We start from the raw sequence: 22374 nt of genomic DNA on the forward strand, positions 1-22374 counted from the left end.
GCCCACGGGTTGCCCCGGACCGTGTGGGCGATCGGATCCGCAGGCTCGGGGACCGAGGGACGGCGGGACAGGGAGAGCTGGGGCGGGGGGGGGCGGGGGGGGCGGAGCGCCGCGAAGGCGCACGCGCGGGCGCCCTCCGGGCGAGGGCGGGGCGGGGCCTGGCCGCTGTGGGCGGGGCCGCGGGGGGCGGGGCGAGCCGTCTGCGCAGCTGCCAGAGCCTTTAAGCCCGGCTCGCGCGGTCGCACGGTGCTTTCGCCGCCCGGGAGCCGACCGGCCCGTCGCCTCTCGTCCCCCACCGCGCCCCGCGTCCCCGCCCTCGGCGCCTCGCGACCCCGGCTCGCCTGGACTCGGCGCCGCGATCCTGGGCCATGCCCCGCTACGAGTTGGCTTTGATTCTGAAAGCCATGCGGCGGGTGAGTGACCTTCCCTGAGACCCGGCTCCCGCGCGGGCCCGCCCCGCCCCGCCCCGCCCCGCCCCGCGTCCCCGGCCCCGGGACACCGGGCGGGCCGGGCCCCCTCGCGCGGTCCACGGGAGGCCGGGTGCGCAGAGGGGGCGCGCATGGGTCGGGCGCTCGGCGCGGCCGCGCCGCGTGCGCGCGGGAGGCGTGTGTGTGTGCATGCGTGTGTGTGTGCATGCGTGTGTGTGTGCATGCGTGTGTGCCCGCGTGTGTGCATGCGTGTGTGCGCGGTCGCGGGAGGGCGGGCGGGCGGGAGGGGGTGTGCCAAGCACGCAGGGGCCTCGGCGGGCCTCGGAGCCCCCGGCCCTCCGGAGTCCGGTTGGAAGGACCGCGGGAGGACGCACGCGAGAGCCCAGGCCGGCCCCGCTCTGCTCCCACGCGTCGAGAAGCTGCTCGTGGTCCCCGCCGGCCGCTCGTCCCGTCCTGATCGCCCGTCCTCAGCGTCTGTGATCAATGCAACCTTCCTCCAAAGCCTGTCGGTGCCGGCCGCGAACCCCACACGCGCTTGTCTCCGCTGTCACACTAAGAGGAAAAAAAAAATCTTTTGACCTCTCTTTTTCTGACTTCAGCGAAAATCCTGCTCCTGGTACCCTTAGCCCAGTTTCATTCATCCAAGTGGTGGCCTTGCTTGTGCCCTTCCGAAGACATGCCCTCCCCCAGCTTTTGATTGAACTTGAGGTAGGGACTTTCAGGTTTGGAGGGATGATAAAGCCACCAGCAGCCCGGGCACGGACTGGGGTCGGCGGAGGCGGCGGCTCTCCTCGCCCTCTGTCCTCTCTTCTGAGTCAGTCGTCGTCGCTGAAATCCCCAGTCTCCTGAGAATTCGGTAACGTAGTGTGCTTCTGGGCCCTCTCCTCCCTCAGCAGGTATAATTTAAAACAAAACAAAAGCATCGTTGTGCCTTGCCTGTGCTTCGGGAGCCGAATTCTTCAACACTGGACGGGTCAATGTCAAGTTGTAACTTCAGTTTGCATAAACTTAAGCCCGGGGTCATGCGCTAAGCGCTGAACAGGGCCATAGTCGAGAAAGCAGGAAGGGATGTTAGGTATGCCTTATACAGGCTTGCCGGGGAAGGGACACCAGAGCCACCTGATGTCATGCCAGCATGTCCCCAAGCTTCCTTGCTCCGTACCCCTGGGAGAACTTTGTATTGCTTCACCTCTTGGTAGATTGTACAGCTCTGAAAGGGTGTAATGGGGGTGGGTGCAGAGTGTTAACCGGAAATAGTTGGAGCCTCCCTTTACACTTTATAGGTGATGTCGGAGGCCGGAATAAAGGTGACCACTGAAATTCCTTTTCGTCTTGTCTCAGGCAGGTGTGAGGTAGCAGGTGACCCCCTGGTAGTGTGGAGACATAATTTTGTATTCCTTTGGAAGAGTACTCTCTGGCTCGGCATGGTCCCCAGTAGGTTGGCTAAATGCATCCTATCTTATAGATCTGTGTTTTGGTCACTGGGATTGAGAAGCTGAGTGTAATTAGCAGACAGTAGTGTTCAGATACTCCCTACGGAAGAGGGACTCTGGGGTAGAGAAGGCACCAAGAGCCAGGGGGTCTTCAACGCAGCAGTGCTGACCCAAATAATCTGAGATTAAACGGTAACAAACAGTTTGCTTTTTTTTTTTTTTGTTCTGACCATGTAAACAGGTAACAAAGATGTTCAGGTTTTAGACAGTGTTGTTTGCTTTCAGGGTTAGAAAGTTGCACTCTAACTGCATACTGGGGTGTAGGGGAAAGAAAGGCACTTGTTTTGGTATGAAATGCCACAGCGGCTTACCCAGTAAGAGTAGGCACTGGGAGGCCAGGGTTCCAGCGGTGGGCAGTTGGCTTGTGTAGCAGGAAGGCTCAAACCCTCAGCTCTGAGCCGCATGGTGGACCCTGGCTAGTGCACCCTTGAAGGCAACAGTTGTTACCCTTCCAGGCATTTTGTGTTCTGTGACCAGAGAGTGCGTCAGGCTCTGTGGCCAGAAGGAGACTTGAGAGGAGGTCCTCAGCCTTTGTCCCCAGGTTACGCCTTTGCTGCCTCTTTGCCTACAAACGGCCTCCGTTCTGTCACTGTTTTATTGGGTTCAGCCTCAAGCTTGAATTTGAGGGTACATGTTGACCCCCCCCCCCATAGAGCCTTTACAGCAGATCGCCTGGAGAGTTGTCAGGTCCAGACCTCAGGGTAGAAGTTCTAGGGCCATCTCCTTAGCTCGGCTTTGTCATGAGCCCTTTTGTTGCGTTTCCAAGTTCATGCGTTTGTACGTGCGGACTGCAGACCTCTAGAGATTGTTGGGCTTGGATTTTAATGTATTAAAAAGCTCCCAGGCTGCTTACTCGTTGCTTCTCCTGAGTCTGGGAGGAGAGCTGTTTACCTTCACTTTGTAGTTATTTAACTTCAGGTAGGGGAAAGATAGTTGTGGATACAAGCTGATGAAGCCACATCCCATCCCTAAAGGTGTTTGTAGGGTTTTGTTTTTGTTTTTAATACGTGGAATGTATTAAAATGGGTGTAGAAGAGGAAATTCTTAGAAGAAAAAAAATCTGTGTAGTATGTAAATATTCTTTGGTCACATAGTTTAGAGACACGTCGTTAGGTCAGAAGATTGTCACACTCGGGATAGGATAGATTTGTGACAGCCCTGGGGAAAATACTTTCCTTGTAATCATGTCATCATTACTTAAGAATTGTTACTGAGTCTAAACCAAGCTTAACGATTTGAACTAGTTTGATTACTAAATGAGTGGATGTACAATGAGATTGCATTTACATGTCCTTTTATGAGACGGGTTTTTAAAAACAGGGATGGAATGAAGTGGCGTTGGGCAGTGGAGACCGGAGGGGCACAGTGTCATCCTTGTCTCCGTGGTGAGTGTGAGGCCTGCCTGGGATGCATAAGAAATGGTTTCAGAAGAGCAGAAATACAAAGTAGGGATAAGATAGGCAGTTATCTCTTTAAGTCATTAAGTTATATTCATACTCTTCCTTTTTTAACTTCACCGAAAAGCAGATTCTATTTTACAGTAACTCACTAGAGTAGTGTGTTGGTTGTGGTTGTGTGGTACCCCGTGGAGTTAGGTACAGAAGACTGTGTCCATGGTGAACTTTGTAAGATACAGAGGACGCCAAAGAAGCTAAGAGTTTCTTATCGTTTCTTTCACGGCCTGGCCAAAGTTTTTTGACTAAGTTAGGATATTTGGGAAGTAAATCTAGAACTCACAGATGGGCTGGCCAGCCTGGCCTGATGACATTTGATAAGTCGGACATGGTGGGATTTCTGTCGGTAGTACAGGAGCTTGAGTGGAAGAGCCCAGCTGTCAGGTGACTGTGTCAGCTGTCAGCCATTTTCTTTGTCTTTCGGACCCAACCATAGCAGCATAGCTTGGATCTTCAGTGCTGTCTCTTGGTGCTGTGCTTGAAGCTACACATTTTAAAACAGCTCTGTGGACAGAGTTGTATGTTGATTTGGCATTTAAGTTCTTGGGTTCCAGCTCTCTGCAGCAGTAGGTAGGTACTAGAAGAAGGAGGCCTCTTCATGCCCCGGAGCTGTGACTAAGGAACAGGAATGGCTTGGGGTCAGGAGTGCCCCCTATCAGACATACGCGTCAGAAGTTCACATTCTACCCTGATTGGACTCTTGCAGGCATGCTGATGCTCACTGTAGAGTTTAGAAGTCTAGGTTGTATTTACATGTAGATTTTCTACCAAATCTTTTCACTATAGAATCTCCTGTAAAGGCTCCAAGCATTGAGAGATGACCTGTAATAAATTCTTTCCATGTAGTACTGCTGCTGTGCTTCTCATGTTTAGTTGACTTATCTGAAGTTTGACCGAACATGAAGAGTAGAGAAGGAGGAATGTCTCATTGTGATTAATCATATGTGTAAAAATCTTGGGCAGTTTGTTTAATGCTCCTAGTTGACTTAGTCACAGGCTTTGTAGTAGACGCTGTTTATGGTATTCTCATGAGTTGATGTATTCAAGAGAAGACAGTACCCCCTTTTAATATTTCATTTAAGAAGGTCATATTGTTAAACCATCAGATGGGTTGTCAACACATACAATTATTTTTGTTTAGGGAAATCAAGTTTAAGGGATTAAGTGAATGCCTGATACGTTGTCAGTCTGCACAAAAGCAGACCCTTTGGCCTGGCCCCCAGCACTCTTCCTTCTAGGGTAGTGAGTGCTCTAAGGAAGGGTTCTCCATGGGATAGTTGGAACCCTGAGCTATCCTTTATGGCTGCGTGGAATTGAGGAAAGCCCAGGTAGCGCAGTCTGTCAGTGAGGCTGCATTGAAGTGTGACCCTGTTCAGTTGCTGCCCGTTCTTTATAAGTAGACCTTGCTGGCTTGGGTAAAAGTGTACAGACAGTTTTCTAGGTTCAGCGTCTCTCTTGGCTTGTCACGGTGCCATTTTCTGACTTTGCTTCTTTGATCCTCTCTCTTGTCACATAATTACACCTTTGACCACTTGGGTGATTGTGTGCTTCTCCAGTAAAGTCCCAGACTGGCATTTCAGACTCAGTGTGGTTCAAACTTAATGGGTTGTGGTTCCCAGAATTGCCTGCCAGTTGCTTTACCTGTTTCTGTTGCCCGGGGTGGGAATTTCTCTTCTGTAGTCTCAGTCCCTTGTGTTTTCAGGGTTGGATGACCATTCTCGGATTCTTGCAGTTTCTTAGTGGCTTCTTCTCGTCATAAGTACACTGTCGGAGTGCAAAGGTTTGTTTAACAAAGCTGAGATGAATTTTAATAAGGGAATAGCATTGGGTGTCTGGTCTTCACATTAGATGAGAGTGTGAACACACCGAAGTAGGGCACACGGCACTCTCTTCTGAGAAGACAGAGTGAGGTGTGACATCATGGTGGTCTCTGGGAAATGGACATCATGGTGGTCTCTGGTGTGATTCCCACCTATTTTTTTCTAACGTTTGCGCTGCCTGGGTTCCCCATTCCAGATGCTGCGTAAACAAATCGTGGGTCCCAGTATCTACACTTCCCTTTCATTTTCTTTGTGCAAGTTCACGTGGCCTCTCTGTTTGGAATGCCCTCCCTTTCCACATTACCACACCATTTCCTTAGAAACCCTCCAGGTCGTTTGAACTCACTTGCTACCTTAAACAGGTATCAGGACTTTCACTGTTAGACAGTAGTGTTCCCACTGGCTAGCATTGGTTTCCCTTCTTCTAGTACTAACAGCCAGTTGGTGAATGCATCTTCCCTCCTGTGCTGGAGTACAGCGCTTTAGGGTCGGGTGTGTTCTCCTTGTCCTGTGCATACAGGTTTAGCAGCTGCCTTTGCCGGTCGCTGCTGCCTGTAGTTTTGAGAGGCTGTAGCATGGTGACCATGTGTGCTGTCACATGAGTGAACCTTCCCTGGGACTGTATGGGTTGTATGCTGCCCAAAAGTCCCACTGAGCTCCAAGACGATCTTACTGCAGAAAACCTTGTTTTTATAGAAATTTGCATATCATAAACTAAAGTGAAGATAAACTTTATTCTGACAACCAAATTGGAATCTTTGGAATGACTTGCTACAAGGTGAGTGGCTAAGGTGCTGGCTCTAGAAGGACCTGCTCAAGTACCATTGGCCTCAGGTTCTGTGTACAGATTGCTTTATACAAGCTTTCTCCTGTAATGAAACTGGCTGTAGCTTGTAGATGTGCATTTTTGATGTGGCAGAGCTGTCACCATCAGCACCATTCTCCAAGGGCTTTGGTCCCCATACTGAGGTTGACAAAATGCAAGTAGTTTATGTACTGAAACATTGAAGGGATACAGAGATGGTTTGTTGTCAGATGCGATGGCTAGATATGAAAAGAACTCTGCTTCAATGTGTGCTCAGGTTTTGTTTTCTAAATGAACAGAGGAGCATAAGATCCCAGATAAAGATCCTGCTACTACTGTAGGATCAATAAGAACTGGCGGTAGGAAGACCCAATAAAGATCCTGCTACTACTGTAGGATCAATAAGAGCTGGCGGTAGGAAGACCTAAGGTCCTTTGGAGGTAGAACTTGTTTTAGATGCTGGCATATACTTCTAGGGGTTTCAGCCAGTTCAGACCCCAGTTTCTCATCTCAAGAGGCCTGGGATGGTAAGGTGGAAAGCAGGTGACCAGAGTGTTCCTTGTAGCTTTCTTAACTTGTCGCCTCATCTGCCATTGTCCTGTACTGATGAGGCTTCATAGAGTAAACCTACTCTGTAACTCTGTACTGTGTGAGCACTCAAGGCTGGAGTGCAGCCCTTGCTCAGTCAGGGTCTGAGTCAGTGCAGTTGGTGCTATTACTCCAGTGTTACTGCACGCGTGAGCCTGGGCCTATCAGCTGCTCTCTCTCGCTTCCTTACAGAAATCCCCGGTTTTAAGTGTTGGCCCCATGGGCCAGATGAGGTGTGTCTGGACCAGCTATTACTCTCATTTTGTAGTTTCTGACTTAGATACTCGGGTGTAAGGGGCTGGTCTAAACCTCTTTAAGCATTTATGTAGCCCACCTTCACTGGCTTATAATAGGACTAATAGCCACTCAGAAAACACCAGGCTATTATTCAGTCCTTAAAAAGCACTGCAGACCCCACTTTCAGACTGCTGGATTATGTGAGGCCCATTTAGGCTGAAGTATACTCATAGAGGCTTCAGAGTTACACATAACGTAAGTATAGTCTGACAGTGTGATCTGTGAGAAGCGGCATCGACAGTTTACACTTCCTTGATTGTCAGATTATTTTAAACAAGTTTAGTTTTTCTTTTTGTTTTTCCTTTGTCTGTCTTACCCTTCTCTCCAGGTAGAGTTTCAACTATGTTAGCCAGACTGGCTTAGAACTCAGTACATAACCCAGGCTGACCTCTGATTCATGGCATTCCCCTGCCTCGGCCTCCCAAGTACAGGTGCTTTACATGGGTAAGAGTGCTGGTGTTACTGGGTAGAGTGCTGGTGTTACTGGGTAGAGTGCTGGTGTTACTGGGTAGAGTGCTGGTGTTACTGGGTAGAGTGCTGGTGTTACTGGGTAGAGTGCTGGTGTTACTGGGTAGAGTGCTGGTGTTACTGGGTAGAGTGCTGGTGTTACTGGGTAGAGTGCTGGTGTTACTGGGTAGAGTGCTGGTGTTACTGGGTAGAGTGCTGGTGTTACTGGGTAGAGTGCTGGTGTTACTGGGTAGAGTGCTGGTGTTACTGGGTAGAGTGCTGGTGTTACTGGGTAGAGTGCTGGTGTTACTGGGTTAGCTACCATACCCTGTGCTAATCAGGTCTATTTGATTTGCACCATGTTACTAATTTCCTAGGGGTCTGGAACTGCTTCTACGGGGATGCTTTGTGTGGAAGATGATAATAGCTAACCTGTGGCCCTTAGAGTGTAGCGTTAGAAAACAGCGAGCTGCTTCAGAGTTTTCATCGGGACTAGGGTTCGTATTTCTGTAGAGTGGAATCCACGTTAGTGCCTCAACTAATTGTTTCTTTTTGTCTTTCTCCCTTTACTCCTGCTCCAGATGCCTGACATCAAATTGCCCATTTGAAACCTGAGATCCAGGTTTTGTGAGTGTATCTTTTGGCCTATGGTTCAGTTGACCTGTTTGATTGACTCCTTTGCCTTAACGGTTTCTTCTGTGATTATAGTGTCCCCGTTAAGGGTAGCTTTACCCACTTTTTGAATACCCCAGAGACTGGTGCCTGGGTTCATCAACCCAGAAGGTCAGTGTGATTTACACTGCACAGGCAGAGGAAAGGGGTCTTAGCCAGCTTAGCCAGACTAGGACTCTGGCAGTCTCAAGTGGGGAGTCGTGCCTTCCTTTGAGGATCGCATCTAATAGTGGCCTTTTAGTTATACTGTAGCTAAAGTCCTTTTCTGTCGAGGATGGTAGTTCATGTCTATTTTGAGTGAGGTCAATAAAATGAAGTTTCAGTGCTCATGATGTTCTAGCAGGAGACACACTAGCAAATGCGGTAAAGACATGAGGTCAGGAAGTGGAAGGGAATGGGCTGATCAGGAAGGGAAGGAATGTTCAGGTAAGACGGGGACTCAGTGAGATGGGCTGAGGCTATTAACTGGACCGCAAAGTGCTCTTGATGTAGCTGGATTAACACACATTCAGTCAAACAGGTGACAGCTACTTCTGCTGCTAAGTCTAACTTCGTACAAAAGCCTTGAAAGAGTTGTCAGGACATAGAACTGTTCAGTGCCTTCCACCATCCAACTGGACCCACCTTGAGACAGGTCTCCTCTATTTCAGGCTGTTTCTGTACTTGTGGCCAAAGTTGACCTTGACTTTCTTATTCTCCTGGGTTCACATCCCAAGTGTTAGGGTGCTGGGGTGGTCCAGGCATCCCGCTGAGCTGCATCCTCATCATCTCCACAGGTCTCTCATTGGTAATCTGAGGTGTGGGATGCTTTAGGTGTACATTAGCACTGTTACTCAGCTCTAACAGGTCCATGGACACTCACCTGTCCTATGGTAGCTCCACTACTGTTACCTTTTTTGAAGTGTGTTTTATATTTTCTTTAATCCACACAGTTTCAGACTGTTAGAGGGGCGGTTCACTGGATAGTCTTGCATAGTTTTCATTTAGCTCACAGGTTGTTAGAAACCATACATCTCTGAGTGGTGCGTCTCTTGATGGTCCCTGTCAGGGGAGACGGCCTCTGTAAGCATTGCATTTGAAGTGGGTGCAGCATTCAGTTTATACTAAGATGTATTAAGTCAAGGACGTGCTTTTACCCTTTGGTTTCCTTGGGTGGTCTTTAGCCCTTTCTAAGAGTGGCATTGTGCACAATCCATTATTTAGGGGTTTTCTGTAGTTGTTTCTTGTGATTAGAGGTAGGTTGGATATGTTAGTAGGAGTATTCTCAGGGTGTCAGTACCTTGTGTTGGAGGTGTACCAGTGTGCGCTTCGTTGGGGGAATAATAAGCAGTTACCTGGTTAGGGTGACACACATTGGATTACTTCATGGTGACTGGTAGTCTCTTTCTTTTTAATAAGTGGTGCATGGAGTAGCAGTTATCTACTGACTTTGGTATTTGAATCAATTACTGATGGAGGGCCTCACAGGAGGGTTCTCCTGTGAACATTTACTATTATGTGTCTTTAAAAACAGCCACTGCAACTTCATGCCACGTTAACATTTGGTGTTGTCTGTTCACAATTGTTCTTCCGACCTGAATTCAAACAGGCCCACAGGTTACACTTTGCTGTTGGTCTCACGATGAAGTTAATAATAGTTTTCCATCCTCTCTGCAGTGTTTCCCGAGTATGCGTGAGTATTTTTTATAAGCTGGTGGTAGTGATTTTAGTACCTAGCTGGGTGGTTATGGCATAGGCCTTTAATCCCAGCAGGGGTAGGCAGATCTCTTGAGTTCGAGGCCAGCCTGGTTTGCAGAGCAAGTTCCAGGAAAACCAAAGTTACACAGAGAAATCCTGGCTTGAAAAAACAAAAACAAACAAATGGAGTATTTGAGTTTGCATTTTGTGGGCTATTTACGTGGTTTTGGTGATAGCATTCCATTCAGAGGTCATATGACTGACTGTAGAGATCAGACTGGTTGTCAGTGGATACAGACGTCCATTTGAAAGTTGGCATCCGCTTTTCTCCCAAGAGTTTTAGCATGGGTTGGCATCGCTGCAGGGTCATTTTTGTCCAGGGTGGGTGTGGGCTGTAAATGTTGGGTTTTCTTATTGTTCCCTTCTCTGTTGCCTGTTACTTCGGTTTTTCCTGCTGTGTGTTTATTTCTACTCTGTCTCTGTGTATCTTCCTGAAGAGCGCCACAGAAGGGTGTAGATTTGCATCAGTGATCCTTGGGAGACTGCTCCTCAGTTTTTGTTTGAGTTTTACTGGGAATCAAACCCAGGTCCCTGCGCGTGCCTGGCAAGTGCTACAGCGCTGAGCTGCATGCCTGGCTCCTCAGTCTTCCTACCTGTAGACTGGGGGTAATTGCACTTGAGTCCTTGTGAGTACTGGAAGAGCTTCTGCATGTGCTGTAACTAACGGTCCTGCCTGGTGTTGGTGGGCGGGTGCTGATGCAGGAACCCTGTTTCATCTGGGCTGGGATTGGGTGAGTGAGTGCCCAGCGTCGGGAGGCTCAGGGATGAGTACTGACACTGCTGAGTGTTGTAGGCAGTGGAGAGGGGATGGAGAACGTAGAAGTTCTTCTTAAGTTGCCATCCCCAGGAAGCTTGGGCTTGTATTTGTATAGCCTGAGCTTAGGGAATTGCTGCCTGCCCTCCATCCCTGCGAGTGTGTGGGAGCAATCGTCAGAAAAGAACACACACAAAGAAAGCACCAAGCAGCAGTGAAATGTGGGGCCTGTTCTGAAATGGAGTTAGTGCAGTGAAGGGAAGGAAGGGGTGGAGGGAGCCGCTGCTATCTCCAGACTCAGGGTTACTGCTGGGGACCTGCTAAAAGTGTCATCTCAACAAAGGGTTTTCTTGCTTTGACTGACTGGCCTGACATTCTATACACACTTATTTGTAGCTGCGTGAAATCGAGGGAAGGAGGTAATCTATTCTTTTTGACCTTTGCAATCTGCCATCTCATACTGCTTAAAAAGCCAGTCTTGGCGCTTTGGTGGCTGTGCAGAGGTTGGGAGTCTAGCAGTCTCAGCGCAGTACTTGTGAACGAGCCGCCTGCTCAGGTGGTGTCCTGGTCTTCACACAGCTTGTGCAATGTATTTAGATGATGTCGTAGGGGGAAATCAGGGTCGGAGGGATTGAGGCGGTCAGGGGACGGATACCTGAAGGGGGAGAAGGGCGAGTCGAGGGCGAGGTCACAGGTTCTTGTACTTACAGTCAAGCATCATTAACCATTCCACTCACAGAACTGCCTTTACTGGACTTTGACTCAAGATGACAAAAGTGAAATGTGTATGAAAAGTCTAAAACTATGTAAGGTTTGGCATTTTTCTCAAATGACTGATGTAAGTTGGAACTTGTAGTTATGAAGTGGCTAGGAAGGAACCTAATTAAGAGATTTGTAAGTGAATTTTACACGTTGAATACATTGTTTAATTTTGTCCATTGATTTTACATGCGAATGAAGAAGGACCTGTGTGTCATCTGCACACAGATGACAGTTAAATTTGAAAAGGCCACATCACCATTCCCAGTCCATTCAGGTTGAAGAGAGAAGATCGAGCCAGCCCCCCAGCCTGTTGTAGTGGGCAGTTAGGGATTTCTCCGTGTGTCCTGCCCCTGGGAGCTGGGCACCGCAGTTGAAGTTCACGGGGACATAGTGTTGCAGGGAGGAAGTGACAGTGTTTGCTTCTGTCCTCTATGTACCTTCACCTCTGTCCTGGTCACCTGTACCCAGTCCTTTCCAGATTCGTGCAATCTGGTGTTAACTTGTGTTGCCTGTTGCTTTGTGACGGAGACAAAGGAAGCTTTGGCTGTGCTTATGTGACAATGAGGTGGTTACATGAGACCTTCTGAGTTCTTTTATGACCCTTGAATTACTACGCGGTAACGGAGCATTTTCCCCTTGTGTGAAAAATACAGGTTTTACTTGCCAGGCCTCCCACTGACAGTCCTGGGGTCCCCTGCATTATATCCCTTAGCCCAAAGCTAAGGACAGTGCAGTTGGGCACTTTTGGGGGTCAATGTAATCTATGCCAGGGGTTCTCAACCTTCCAGACGCTGTGACCTTCAACAGAGTTCCTCCTGTTGTGATGACCCCCAACCATAAGATTACTTTTGTCGCTACTTCATAACTGTGATTTTGCTGCTGTTATGAGCCTCAGTGTAAATATCTGGTGTGCAGAATGTCTGATGCATGACCCCTGTGAAAGGGTCGTTTGACGGAAAGATCCTGGCTCAGTCTGAGAACTGCTGACCCTTGCTTTGTTAGCCCACCTTTGTGTTGAAGTTGTGGCACGAGCTCCCACTGAGCTCGATGGTAATTTTCCTGGTTCCCTGTTTGGTGTTTATGGCATGCAGCTTTTCTTTTTAGATAAGTACATCCTGGTTTTTATAGGTTGGTGCAGAATCATTTCCTGGTTGACTGTAGAACTGAGATTTTGTGTTTAACTAGTTCTGTTTTTGAAAGGGTTGAGAGTTGGTTTCAGTTGGGTGTATCACTCGATCTTCTCTTTCTGGTGGGTCAGACATAGTGCCATGTGCATTTATCTTCTCTCTTTGGTTAATTCATGCAACACATGGCCATCAAATCTGCATTCTAATTTAGTGCGAAACAAAAGGTAACACATTACCTGTGATTTTAGTAGAGTGAGTCCTATTTCAGAACACCTTCCTGTTTGAAATTAGCCTAATCAGCTTATTACTACTGGGGGGCCGTTTCTGTACACTCCCAATATTCTTTTTAAAAACTTTTAAAAACAATCTTATTTTACATACCGATCCCAGCTCCCTCTCCCTCCTGTCTTCCCACCCCACCCTGCCATCCCCTCCTCAGAGACGGCGAGGGTCTGTCACTTCATTTGGGCCCTGTATCTAGGCTGAGCAAGGCATCCCTCACAGGGAGTGGGCTCCAAAAAGCCAGTTGATGAACTAGGGAATAATGCGGGTTCCCATGCCGATGGCCCCATAGACTGCTCAGGCCCTGCAACTGTCACCCGGCTCAGGTTCCCCAGCTGTCAGGCCAGAGTCAGCGAGCTCCCTTTTGCTTGGGCCAGCTCTTCCTGTGGGTTTCCCCAGCATGGTCTTGACCCCTTTGCTCATCACTCTTCCCTCTCTGCAGCTGGGCTCCAGGAGTTTGGCTCAGTGCTTGGCTGTGGATCTCTGCATCTGCTTCCATCAGCTACTGGGTGAAGGCTCTATGGTTGCATTTAGGTAGCCATTAGTCTCATCATTATAGGGGAAGGGCAGTTAAAGAGCCCTCTCCACTATTGCTTAGGATCTCAGCTGGGGTCATCTATGTGGGATTTCCCTAGAGCTAAGTTTCTCATTAACTCCTCCATGGCTCCGTCTGTCAAGGTATCACTTTCCTGACTCTTCCTCTCTGGCCCTCCCTTAACTCAGCTGATCCCTCATGTTCGCCTCCCCTTTCCCCTCCCTACTCTCCTACTGCCCCTCCCCCATGCTCCCTATTTACTCAGGAGATCTGTCCCTTTCCCCTTCTCCGGGGTCCACGTATGTCTCTTTGAGGGTCCCCCTTGTTACGTAGTTCTCTGGAGCTGTGGATTGTAGCCTGGTTTTCCTTTGCTTTACAGCTAATATCCACTTACGAGTGAGTACATACTATGTTTGCCTTCCTGTGTCTGAGTTACCTCACTTAGAATTGTTTCTTCTGGCTCCAAATATTCTTGTTTTTATTTTCCAAAAAATATTGTATCAAGGAAACACCTGAATTGTTAATTGTGCAAGAGGGCTCATGAATGTAGAGCGGTGTGAGAAGCTGCACCTTAGCTGGAGGCGTTTCCATGTGTATTCTTTCTAAAATAAAGGAACTCTGGGCCTGTTGTTGTGCTGGTGGTGCTACTGCTGAAGAAATGTTCATTTAAACAGGAAACTAGACAAAACTCAGGTGTGACCTATTTACCCCCTCCCCGACCCCCCATCTTCAAGCAATGTGAAACAGGTCTCTTCCTGAGAGGCCCCAGGCTGTGGTGATCACGACTGACATTTGAAGTGTAGCATTCACCATGCTTTCATTACTTTCCCTTATGAGTTCTCTATTTTGTATTTTAAGTTAGAAAACTCTAAAAACATACCACCAGACCAGGACAGGCCCCCGTGTGAGGCCTCTGAGACCGAAGGAAGACAGTCAGACACTTCCTGGTTCTTGAGACAGTCTCACAGTAGCCGAGGCTAGCCTGGGCCTGGAACAGCCCTTTACCTCAGTCCTGAGTGCTGGGATCACAGGAATGTGTCACCATGCGCAGCCTTGGACAGCTCTGAGCTCCAGTTTGGCCAGTCTGCTATTTGCAATGAAGACCCGCATAAGGAAGTAAGGACTCAGGCCTTGTGTGGGAATCTGAGCCAGGTGAGCACCTGCTCAGGAAGCTGATGCTGTAGTCACACTTGACAGAGAAACACTGATTTCTAGTGACAGAAACAGGACATGGCTACTTTGTCTGTCAACACATAAGCTACCACATCAGCAGAGGTCAGAAACCGACCCCCATCCCCCTCCCCCCCCTCCTCTGCCCTCTAGACAAGGCTCCGATGTTTCCTCAGCCCTTCGGAAATAGGCTAAGCTTCCACCAAGAAGAGTTGTGTCTGAAGATCCTTGGAACCAGCAACCTTTGTAGGTGACCCGGTGACAAGGGCAACCTGGTCTCCGCTGCAGGCAGGACCTCATGACTGGCCTCTTCCCACTGACACTGAGGACTGGCCTTTGCATTGAAACATTTATAGAGCTTACTCACATTTTGGAGGGTTTTTTTGGGGGGGGTGTTTAAACTTGAAAGATTTGGAAGATTGGGAAAGCAGTCATCAAATAGGATCAACTTCAGGATTTGGCAAGTATGAAGTAATGACATAAATTTGTACTTAAGGTATTTGGTTGTTTTGATTTGCTTTTGACAAAATCTTGTTACTGGCGCGGTTTTCAGGAGGCGGGATTTTAATGTGCTCTCATGTGCACTTTTAATGTAAGTGTAATTATTGTGTGCTGTCACTTAAGGAGGGCTGGAGTGAGTGACGGAACTGGCCGGAACTGGCGTTCCCTAGGGAACCTGCGAGGGTGGGGGGTGGGGGGTGGGGGATGGGGGGCGCTCTGGTCTTTAAACGACTCTCTCTCGCTGCCTTTTTTCTGGTGAGAGTGTGACCAAGTTCTTCCATGTACAGTTTTATTTCAAGCAGTTTTGAGAAAAGTGGCCTTATTTTTATTTATGACTCCTCTAAGTATACAGTTTTTGTTTGTTTTTAAAGAAAATGCCTAGATTTATCAGAAACAACATTTGTTATTTTTTGGTTTTTGAGACAGGGTTTCTCTGTGTAGCTTTGGAGGCTGTCCTGGGACTCTCTCTGTAGGCCAGGCTGGCCTTGAACTCACAGAGATCCGTCTGCCTCCACCTCCCGAGTGCTGGGATTAAAGGCGTGCACCACCACCGTCACCGCCACCCAGTGCATCATTTTTTTTTTTTTTTTTAAGCATGGAAAACCATTGATTTTGAGGTTTCCTCAGTAATAAGCACAAACACTTAGATGTTAACATGTGGCCGTATTATTTTGAATAATAACAGTATTCTTATTGATCTGTCAGTTGCTTTTATAATTAACTGAAGTTTGAGGATTTGTTTCTTGACTAAGAGGAGAGCTATCAGGTTTATTATTTGATTTTAGTCATGTTTAAGTGTGTGTTTTACAGAATGATCTTAAGTCAGAACTGAAAAATGTCAAATGAGTATATTGAAGATGATTTAACGGTTAAGAACTGTTTTGTTCGGGCTTGGAAGACAGAATAATCAAATTACTCATTCTTCCAGAAAATCTCCCTTTGCTTTTCATACAAGAATTAGACATTTTACATTACTGAAAATATAAAGTCAAACCTTGAGCACAATGCTTTTGCCTTCTAAGATTTTTTTTTTTTGGGGGGGGGTTATTGCCTGAAGAAGGAAGGGGAAGAAGTTGTTACTTCTAAAGTTTTCTTTTTAAACCCTTCCAACACCCGAGGGCAGTTGGAAGTTTGAGAAGTTGTGTGCTGTAGTATTTTTGTGTAGGCTATCTTGTTTCTCACGAGCCATTTATAATTCTAGGTTCCTTGTGACTATACATTTACAGTAGGGATGATTAACTGCGTGGGTAGATGGTAACACTTAGTAAATGTATCTGCTATTGCATCCAGGACCTGGCTAGCCATAATGTTAGCCCCCCTCCCCCCAATCACTGCAAGGATTTGAAGATGTATTTTGCCTTGTTAGGAAAATTTAGTGTTCCCTTTCTCCCTTGGGTTCTTTAAAGGCTTGATCCCTGTCCCAAGTCCAGACTGTAAGAGCAAGACAAGGAATGATTATGTTACATAGTGGACAATTGCTACTTGAGAAGTGAGATGATTGAGGATTCTTTTGTTTTTAGCTCAAAGCAATGGCTGCTATCCCTACCCTCTGTGACAATTCCGTGCGCTCTGTTGTACTACAAAAGTGTTTTTCTGTTTATAACAAATGTTGCGCCATGTTTGCTCGATTGAAAGTTTCCTCATCGCTGGATGAGATCCCCCTCTAATTCAATCTTTGTCTTTTGTCTTTGCTGCCTTGCAGGGTTGGTACAGTAGGCTTCACTAGACTTAGCTGCAACTCAGAGTCTCTCCTCCAGCACCTGAGTAAATGCTGATGGTCTTGTGGACTGAGAGTACGGGCTAAATTCTCAATCCCATTGAGAAGCGGAGGAAATGTAAAACTGTGTCCTTCCAAGCTTACCACAGCCACCACCATCAAGACAGCAGACAAAGGACAAAGACTCAACCGCCGCGTTGCTCTGTGTAGTCCTGTTCACGCGTGCTTTACAGACTTGGCTGGGTTACTAATAAGTAAATAAAAGTCGGACACTTCTGTCATTCGGACATTTGATTCTCAAGTTACCAGGATGAGGGCGGTACTGGAGACAGCAGACATTGCCATAGTGGCCCTGTATTTTGTCCTGGTCATGAGCATTGGTTTTTTTGCCATGTGGAGATCCAATAGGAGCACTGTGAGTGGATACTTCCTGGCCGGGCGCTCTATGACCTGGGTGGCGATTGGCGCCTCTCTGTTTGTGAGCAATATTGGGAGTGAACACTTCATTGGGCTGGCAGGGTCTGGAGCAGCAAGTGGGTTTGCAGTGGGCGCATGGGAATTCAATGCCTTACTGCTCTTGCAACTTCTGGGATGGGTTTTCGTCCCCATTTATATCCGGTCAGGGGTGTACACTATGCCGGAATACCTGTCCAAGAGGTTCGGGGGCCACAGGATTCAGGTCTATTTTGCGGCTTTGTCCCTGCTCCTGTATATCTTCACCAAGCTCTCGGTGGATCTGTATTCAGGCGCCCTCTTTATCCAGGAGTCCTTGGGTTGGAACCTCTATGTGTCTGTCATCCTGCTCATTGGCATGACTGCCCTGCTGACCGTCACCGGAGGCCTTGTCGCAGTGATCTACACAGACACGCTACAGGCTCTGCTCATGATTATTGGGGCCCTCACACTTATGGTCATTAGCATGATGGAGGTTGGAGGGTTTGAGGAAGTTAAGAGGAGGTACATGCTGGCTTCACCCAATGTTGCTTCCATTTTGTTGACACACAACCTTTCCAACACGAATTCCTGTAACGTCCACCCTAAGGATGATGCCCTAAAGATGCTGCGGGATCCAACAGATGAAGATGTGCCCTGGCCCGGATTCATTCTGGGGCAGACCCCAGCCTCCGTATGGTACTGGTGTGCTGACCAAGTCATCGTGCAGAGGGTTCTAGCAGCCAAAAACATTGCTCATGCCAAAGGCTCTACTCTAATGGCTGGCTTCTTGAAGCTTCTCCCAATGTTTATCATAGTTGTACCAGGAATGATTTCCAGGATACTGTTTGTTGACGACATAGCTTGTATCAACCCCGAGCACTGCATGCAGGTGTGTGGCAGCAGGGCTGGGTGCTCCAATATTGCGTACCCACGCCTGGTGATGAGGTTGGTTCCGGTAGGCCTCCGGGGTTTGATGATGGCAGTGATGATCGCAGCCCTGATGAGTGACCTGGACTCCATCTTCAACAGTGCCAGCACCATATTCACCCTCGATGTATACAAACTCATTCGCAAGAGCGCAAGCTCCCGGGAGCTAATGATAGTAGGCAGGGTGTTTGTGGCGTTTATGGTTGTCATCAGCATAGCATGGGTGCCAATTATTGTGGAGATGCAAGGAGGCCAGATGTACCTTTATATCCAGGAGGTGGCAGACTACCTGACCCCTCCGGTGGCGGCCCTCTTCCTCCTGGCGATTTTCTGGAAGCGCTGCAATGAGCAAGGAGCTTTCTATGGTGGAATGGCGGGCTTTGTTCTTGGAGCTGTCCGTCTGATCCTGGCTTTTACCTACCGTGCCCCCGAGTGTGACCAGCCTGATAACAGGCCAGGCTTTATCAAAGACATCCATTATATGTATGTGGCTACAGCATTGTTTTGGGTCACAGGACTCATTACCGTAATTGTTAGTCTTCTTACGCCACCTCCCACAAAGGATCAGATCCGTGCCACCACCTTTTGGTCCAAGAAGACCCTGGTAACAAAGGAGGGCTGCTCTCAGAAAGATGAACCGTACAGAATGCAAGAGAAGAGCATCCTTGGGTGCACTGAGAGCAGCGAGGTTGTCAACCACGCCATCCCCAATGGGAAATCCGAAGACAGCATTAAGGGGCTGCAGCCTGAAGATGTTAATCTGTTGGTGTCCTGCAGGGAAGAGGGCAACCCAGTAGCTTCCATGGGTCACTCAGAGGCAGAAACACCAGTAGATGCCTATTCCAATGGGCAAGCAGCTCTCATGGGTGAGAGAGAGAGAGAGAAGGGAACGGAACACAGGAGCAGGTATTGGAAGTTCGTAGACTGGTTTTGTGGCTTTAAAAGTAAAAGCCTCAGCAAGAGGGGTCTCAGAGACTTGATGGACGAGGAGGCGGTCTGCTCACAGATGTTAGAAGAGCCCCGGCAAGTGAAGGTGGTGTTAAATATTGGGCTTTTTGCCGTGTGTTCACTTGGGATTTTCATGTTTGTTTATTTCTCCTTATGAACTAACTTAAGGATATGGCGAGGCACTTAAAATACTGGTCTTTGGAAACAAAAATGTAACTGTTGCATCTCTCAGGCATTGTTTACGCTGACTGAAGGTTTTAGCCAATTTTACTTCACAGAAAATCATCTATTGCAAGACTGTTTTCCCAGAGATGGATGAAAGTAAATCTTCAACTCAAATGAAACAAAAAAGACTGAACTGTGCAAAAAAAAAAAAAAAAAAAAAAAAAATTGTGGTTTTAGAATTTTCCATACCAAAGTGAGGAAAGACCAATAAGTCTCATAGATCACTTAGAGCATAATGTGTTATGGTCTCATGATAAAGTGTCTTGTCTGCATTGCCAAGTCTTAGTAGATCTTACGCTGAAGTAGATTTGCTTATTTGTAAGGTTTTTTTTTTTTTTTTTTTTTTGTCTCTAATCCCTGCTAAGATTACAAAATTGAATTCGTGGAGACTGTATGATTAGTTGTGTGCTGACAGTCTAATGTGCTGTATAGTAATTACTTCAGGACAGTTTTGTCTGTATGGTTGGTTTTGTTAGCATGGGTCTTTGGATTCTGCTTGCCAAAAGAAAGGAAGAATGTTTTCCTGTAGGTATTTTTGTACCACTTATGTGGAATGGTAGTGGTTTGGGGCTGACTTGGTTTCAGTCTCTCCCCCCCCCCCATGTTTTTTTCTATAGCTGAACCATGCTGAATTGACTACCAAGTCTGTCTGTAATTTTGTAAGGGGGGGTAAATATTGCTGGTGATCCCCACATCTTATTGATCAAATAAGGTTGTTCTAAAATATAGTTTGAGAATTAACAGTTACCATGCGATGCTTGATAACCCTCATGCTAAGAGGACAATGAATCATTTTCTACCTGTTTTCTAGCTGCTTCTTTGTCATTTTGTGACATTCCTTGTTAATTAGCCAAATGCCTTCCCAAATGGGTCCAGTTGTAAGAAAATACTCAGCACCCTGACAGGAAGTTGGTGCTGCTTTTGTGTGCTGGGTTGTGGCACTTGATTGGCTCGTGATACACTGACATGTGTGCAGAGGAAACATCCAATTCTGACTCCACTGCACGTCCTGTAAGTCTTTCTCCTGGCGTCTGTCTGTCTGTCTGTCTGTCTGTCTGTCTGTCTGTCTGGAAGGTTTGCCTCAGGCAGCCATCTGTGCGGTTGCCGTCAGCACTTGAGTGTGTGAGTGTGCTTCATTACGAAGTGGCCCTCAGTCACAGAACACTTTCGCCCTTGCTGCTGGCCAGTGTGGGGTTTCTGTAGAGTGGGGTTAGCAGTGTGTTTGAGGAGGGCAGCACATGCTCTCCATACAGACCCTTCTCTTGGCTTAGTACCCAGTTGCAACATTGGTGGGCAGTGGGTCTTTTTACGGGCTGCTTCTCCTTAGTGAGGATGGTACAGAAGGGTTTAGAGGAGAACTCTCAAGGATGGTGTGCACAGTCCTGTGTTTTCAGCCCGGCCTGCTCCCCTCCACAAGGGACAAGAAACCTACATATGTACCTACTGTCTTTAAGCTAATAACTTTTAATATCACATAATATATTTATTAAGCCTTGTACTCAAGGAGGGTTATCACTTTTATAGATCATTTTGTAGATTTTGAATCAAGACTTGATCCTATAACTTTTTTTTTTTTTTTTTTTTGTAATGCATCAGTTGTTCACAGATGATGGTCTTGAGTCCGACACTAACTTTCGGGATCATTGGGTACATGGCATCTTCCTGTCGTCAGGAGGGTTTCTGATGGACTGAGTCTGTAGATGGAAGAAGTTATGTATGAGTAGCATGTATTTCTGAAGAACTTAGAGTGCCTTGTACAATTTTTCTCTCAATTTCTGTTTTGAGGTTTATAATCTAGGGGCCAAGTAGGCAGGGACCCACTCCTTTCTTAAATGGAGGTTGAGGCTGTGATGTGTCCAAGGTTACCAACATTTTGGAAAGATGGGAAATCAGTTCTCCAAATCTGGATTTAGAGTTTGCCCACACGTGTTTGAACGAACGGTTCCTGACCATCTTCTCTTAAGGAATTCTCCATTTGGGATAACCTTTCAGGCTTTGAAAAGGTTAATGAAATCTTGGGTTGTCCAAGTTCGTATTCAGTTGTAGGAGTTAGTATTTCCGTTGGACTCACCCCTAGGCACTTAGCAAAGATTTTGACACATTGGCTGAGTGGCCTTCCTAACCCCTGTATTTAGAGCAAAGACGAATAGGTATTTATGTGAGTTTCCCTTACCTAATGTTGAGTCTAATACTTTGGAAGGTTAGAGTCTCCTTACCCTCTTTCCATTGTCTTATACTGAGGCTCATAGTATTCATAACCGTGTGTCTGTGTGTAAATAGCAGTAGGTCAGGGTTAGAGTACTAGTGTTTATAAATAAGGAATGACTTAGTATGTCCACTGCGTATTTATTCTTACCAGTGTGAAGTCACTTTATTGACCCCAACGTCCCCAACGCTTGTCTTCCTTACTGCCTCCCACTAATAGATACTGTGATTGGATAAGTATGTGAATCGGCGATGGCGGCTTCGTTCAGGACACCAGTCTTTAGTCTGTAGGTTGTTGGAATGGTCTGGGAGTGATAAATGATCATTTCAGGCTAGCGAAATGTTCATCCTTCACAGGGATGTACGAGTCCTGAAAGGTGGCTTGGATCTGTATAGACGTTTACACATGCATTTTTTGTGCTTGTGCAAGCTAAGGTTCTGAACTGGCCAAGACTGAGATTGACTAAAATAGTGTGGTCTACAAAAGTAGGTAAGAAATAGTTGTCCTCTGTGTGTGTTAGCCCAAGCTTCTAGGTGTTTTGTCTCCCCAGGCAGCTCCTGTCTGGGTCTAGAGTGCAGGGTTTTGACAGTGGCCTGGAGAGTGGTTGTCGTCTTCTTCTGTGGGACTTGAGGGTTCTCTTTCATTTCAGAAGACTGTGTCCCGCTGCCCCAAGAGTAACCAGCTGCTCTTTCCGGGCAGTGGCTGTCTCTGTCGTTAGAAAAGCAGTTAGCACCTGTCCTTGGCTCAGATTCCGTGGGTCTCACTTCCAAAGCTCCCTTCTCGCTGGCTCAGCATTACCTTGCACAGAGAGGCTGACCATGCTTGCTTGTCCTTGTCTCTTAGAGTGGTCACCATAAGACATTAGCAGAGGCCCAGTTAAGAATGGATCAGTGGAGTCAGTTGATTTTTCTGAGCATGGGGTTGAAAGCCTGAAAGCCTTGTCGGGCGTGGTTATGGATCTTTAAATTCCAAGTGCATGATCTTCTCTTCTCTTTGAATGTCATTTAGTGTAATCTATGGATGAGTCTTCTTTTTCACCAAATA

At 47.3% G+C, this 22374-nt stretch overlaps 1 protein-coding gene across 2 annotated transcripts; it reads left to right on the forward strand.

Annotated features, from left to right (window-relative positions):
- The first annotated feature begins 282 nt into the window (after window positions 1–282).
- Slc5a3 (solute carrier family 5 member 3) lies at window positions 283–19056 on the forward strand. Of its 2 annotated transcripts, none has more exons than XM_051191902.1 (2): window positions 283–413; window positions 16575–19056. In XM_051191902.1, exon 2 carries the CDS (start codon window positions 16900–16902, stop codon window positions 19054–19056), a length of 2157 nt encoding a protein of 718 aa, XP_051047859.1. In that variant the 5' UTR covers window positions 283–413; window positions 16575–16899. The 2 variants fall into 2 exon arrangements, with proteins under 2 accessions (XP_051047859.1, XP_051047860.1); XM_051191903.1 differs by lacking the exon at window positions 283–413 and adding an exon at window positions 8002–8098.
- The last annotated feature ends 3318 nt before the right edge of the window (window positions 19057–22374 follow it).

Source organism: Phodopus roborovskii, unplaced genomic scaffold (genome assembly GCF_943737965.1).
Source record: "Phodopus roborovskii unplaced genomic scaffold, PHOROB, whole genome shotgun sequence".
In the NCBI taxonomy this organism is placed as follows: Eukaryota; Metazoa; Chordata; class Mammalia; order Rodentia; family Cricetidae; genus Phodopus; species Phodopus roborovskii.

Excerpts from the sequence above, each read along its gene's own strand:
- Slc5a3 (XM_051191902.1), top strand. The coding sequence starts at position 16,900 with ATGAGGGCGGTACTGGAGACAGCAGACATTGCCATAGTGGCCCTGTAT.